Below are 3,410 nucleotides of genomic sequence, written 5' to 3' on the forward strand. Positions count from 1 at the left end.
CAGAAGGCAGGCTGAGCGGCAAACCTCCGTGCATTTGGTTGCAGCTCCCTGGATGGACGCACCACCACCTGCCTGCAGCCTGTCTGTCTCTGCGCTGTGCATGTCCCACCGTCCGCTGGTTTGTGCGGCTAGGAGCATCCTGGAGCGTGTCAGCAAGAGCAACAGGCCTCCACTTCGTGGAGAAAGCGTGGTGCACGGGGAACTAATCCTACGTACGGGGCAGGAGCAGCGTCCTTGAATTGCTTTGCTCGCTTCCAGTACCGGCACGTTGCCATGCCAACGCATTATAAAATCAACCACTCTTTTAAAGTAGTATTTTCAAAGCTGTATTTACTTCTCGCATGTAATTATTCATTAACGTGAGAATAGCAGTAATTTACATCTATGTAACGTATTACAGGCAGACAGAGATTCTTGTTTGTTTGATTGTTTTTGGTTTGTTATTCTGCGGCTCGCTCCCGCCCCCCCATCCAACCTCGGGTGCCGAGAGTTCAAGTGTCCCTGGAAAACAATTTCACCACATCCATTATTTAAAGCTCTTTCTTTACTAATTTACACGTTTAGAAAATACAAAAAGCCGTACATATTTAAAACATAGGCCTTTTTTTATGCCTTCTATAAAAAATACAAAGTTTTAAGGCAGCTTGGAAATGCGTTTATACAATTCTACAGTGTTCATAAAGGCTCTCCAAATAAGAAAGTTAACTTCAAATCTATAAAATACACTGTACATTTGATGTTCTACAGAATACTTCAGTGAATCTTTGTTGCTGGTATCCCTTTAAACATAAAAAGAAATCTGTACCTTTCCAGAAAATAATAGCAAATGTAATTACCTGGCAAATAGGATGTGGATTTAAAACTTTTTTATTTTTTTTTTAAATAAATTATCCCCATGGCATACAATTTATAAAATTGTATATACAAAGAAGAGCGACTGGTAACAAATCCCAGTTTTAAATACATTTTTTTTTTATATAAGATTTACCAGAGGTCAGCACCCTGATATGACAAGAGGCAATATAACTTTTCAGGATATTTGTACATACACATGTTCTTGAGTTTAAAAGTGTCTTTCAAAGATGGCAGTGCAGAGCTCTTTTAAAACAAAAGTTGCATTGTTCAGTATAGCCAACAACTCTTGAGAAAAAAAAAAATCATTTTTGTATAGCGCTAGGTTAAAGAGGAAGAGACGGTTGCTGGCAAGCTTTTGTTACAAGGAAGACGTGTGTGCAAGAGGGAGTGCTGTAAACCACCGGACTTACTCGGACTGTTATCTCCTTACACTCAATTAGCGGCAGATGCAGCGTAACCCTCTCTTGGGCATCCCCGCACCGCGAGCAGCGATACTCGGTGAATGCTAATCAAGTTGTTTAACCAGCACGGCAACGGCTTTGGCAGCGAGTGTGGGTAGCTCACCTCTTTCTAACCTTCATGTCAAAATGCTTTTTTTTTTTTTTTTTTTTTTTTAAGAAAAAAAAAAAAAAAAAAAGGAAAAGTCACCACGACGACCAGCACGCCCCCACTTCAGCTCAAGGCCCGCAGTCCTTCCCCCCGCTGCCGGGCCGTGCCGGGCCGGATTGCACAGTGCACAGCCGGGTGGGGAGGGACGAAAAAGGGAAAAGGGGAAGGGAAAAGGGGAAAAGGAAGGGAAAGGGAAGAGAAGGGAAGGGGAAGGGAAGGGAAGGGAAGGGAAGGGAAGGGAAGGGAAGGGAAGGGAAGGGAAGGGAAGGGAAGGGAAGGGAAGGGAAGGGAAGGGAAGGGAAGGGAAGGGAAGGGAAGGGAAGGGAAGGGAAGGGAAGGGAAGGGAAGGGAAGGGAAGGGAAGGGAAGGGAAGGGAAGGGAAGGGAAGGGAAGGGAAGGGAAGGGAAGGGAAGGGAAGGGAAGGGAAGGGCAGGCACGGGGGCTCGGCTCGGCTGGGCTCGGGGCGCGGTGCCGGCTAGAGGCCGGCCAGCAGCCGCAGCAAGATGGAGGCCAGCAGGGCCCCGGCGGCGGCGGCCCGCCCGGCGCTGTCCGCCTGCATGGGGAAGCCGGGCTCGGCGCCCGCATTGTCCTCCGCCTCGTCCCTCCCCTTCTGGCTCGGCTCCTCCTCGTAGTCCTCGTCGTAGTACTCCTCCAGGCCGCCGTCCGAGCCGCCGCTGCTGCCGGCGCCGTTGCTGCCGGTGTCGGCGCCGAAGCAGAGGCGGGCCATGTTCTCCTTGACCGACTCGCAGATGGGCCGCTCCAGCCCGTCGCAGACGCAGTCGTTGAGCAGCACGGCCTTGGGCACGGCCAGCATGTCCTCGATGACGGCGCGGCACTCGGCGGTGCAGCGCAGCCCGTTGAACAGCTTCCCGCAGTAGGTCATGTAGCGGTTCAGCGCCTGGCTGCACCGGCTGTCCCAGTCGCAGCGCCGCCGCGCCTCGGTGCAGCCCATCACCCCGCCGCCCCCGCCGCCGCCGCCGCCGCCGCCGGGGCCGGGGCCGGGGCCACCGCCGGGGCCGCCCCCGCCGCCCCCTGCGCCGCCGGCGGAGCTGGTGCGGGGCAGGCAGGGCTCGATGGCTCGCTTGGTGGCGCGGCAGTTCTCGTCCTGCGCGCAGTCGCAGTCCTCCAGCGCCGGGCCGCGCCGGGTGTGGTTGAGCTGGATGAGGGCCGCGATGCAGTGGCTGGGGCAGCGCCGCCGGGAGGCGGCCGAGCCCGCGGCGCCCAGCGGCACGTCCCCGGCGCCGGCAGCCGGCGGCGGCTGCTGCTGCAGCAGCACCGGGGCGCACGCCTCGGCGTACTGGTTGTAGGCGTAGCTGCACTCGGGCTCCCCCTGACACTGCAGCACCGCCTGCCAGCAGATCAGCCGCCGGCCCTGCACCAGCGAGCCCCGCGGCGGCCACACGGCGCCCAGCGCCGCCGCCACGCACAGCCAGGCGGCCGGCCGCGGCCAGCACAGCCCCCCGCCGCCGCCGTGCCGGGCCAGCATCGCGGGCGGCGGCCGCGGGGTCGCGGGGGAGAGGCGCTGGTAGGCGAGGAGGAGGAGGAGGAGGAGGAGGAGGTGGTGGTGGTGGCGGTGGAGGAGGGGAAGGAGCGGGAGGAGGAGGAGGACGAGCAGGAGGAGGAGGAGGAGGAGGAGGAGAAGGAGCTGCCGCCGGTGGGAAAGTTTGCGAAGCTCCTGCCGACCGTGCGCATGGGGTCCCCTCCTCGCATCAATCCATCCGCGCGGCCGGCGGGCCCCTGCAGCCCCCGCGGCTGGAAGCGGCCCCGGGGCCGGCCCGAGCCCCCCCAGCCGCTGCTCCCGGCTGGGCGACGGGCGGGGGGCGCGGCGGGCACTCAGCGCCGGCGGGGGCGCGGCGGGCAGCGGCTCCGGGCTGCGCTCGGGGTCTTGCAGGACGCGCCGGGCTTGCTCATGGTGCTGCCGCCCCGCTCCTCGTGCGGCGCCGTGC

The 3,410-nt window shown here is 59.1% G+C and overlaps 1 protein-coding gene across 1 annotated transcript; it reads right to left on the reverse strand.

The window, feature by feature from the left end:
- Positions 1 to 1,836: 1,836 nt before the first annotated feature.
- On the reverse strand, positions 1,837 to 3,091 carry GAS1 (growth arrest specific 1). Its single transcript, XM_084505142.1, has one exon. It carries the CDS (start codon positions 2,948 to 2,950, stop codon positions 1,940 to 1,942), a length of 1,011 nt encoding a protein of 336 aa, XP_084361268.1. The 5' UTR covers positions 2,951 to 3,091; the 3' UTR covers positions 1,837 to 1,939.
- Between the last annotated feature and the right edge of the window lie 319 nt (positions 3,092 to 3,410).

The sequence above is a fragment of the Aythya ferina genome (genome assembly GCF_964211825.1).
Source record: "Aythya ferina genome assembly, chromosome: Z".
NCBI classification, from domain to species: Eukaryota; Metazoa; Chordata; class Aves; order Anseriformes; family Anatidae; genus Aythya; species Aythya ferina.

What these genes read in the sequence shown, in the direction of transcription:
- GAS1 (XM_084505142.1), bottom strand. Translation starts at nt 2,950, where the DNA reads ATGCTGGCCCGGCACGGCGGCGGCGGGGGGCTGTGCTGGCCGCGGCCG.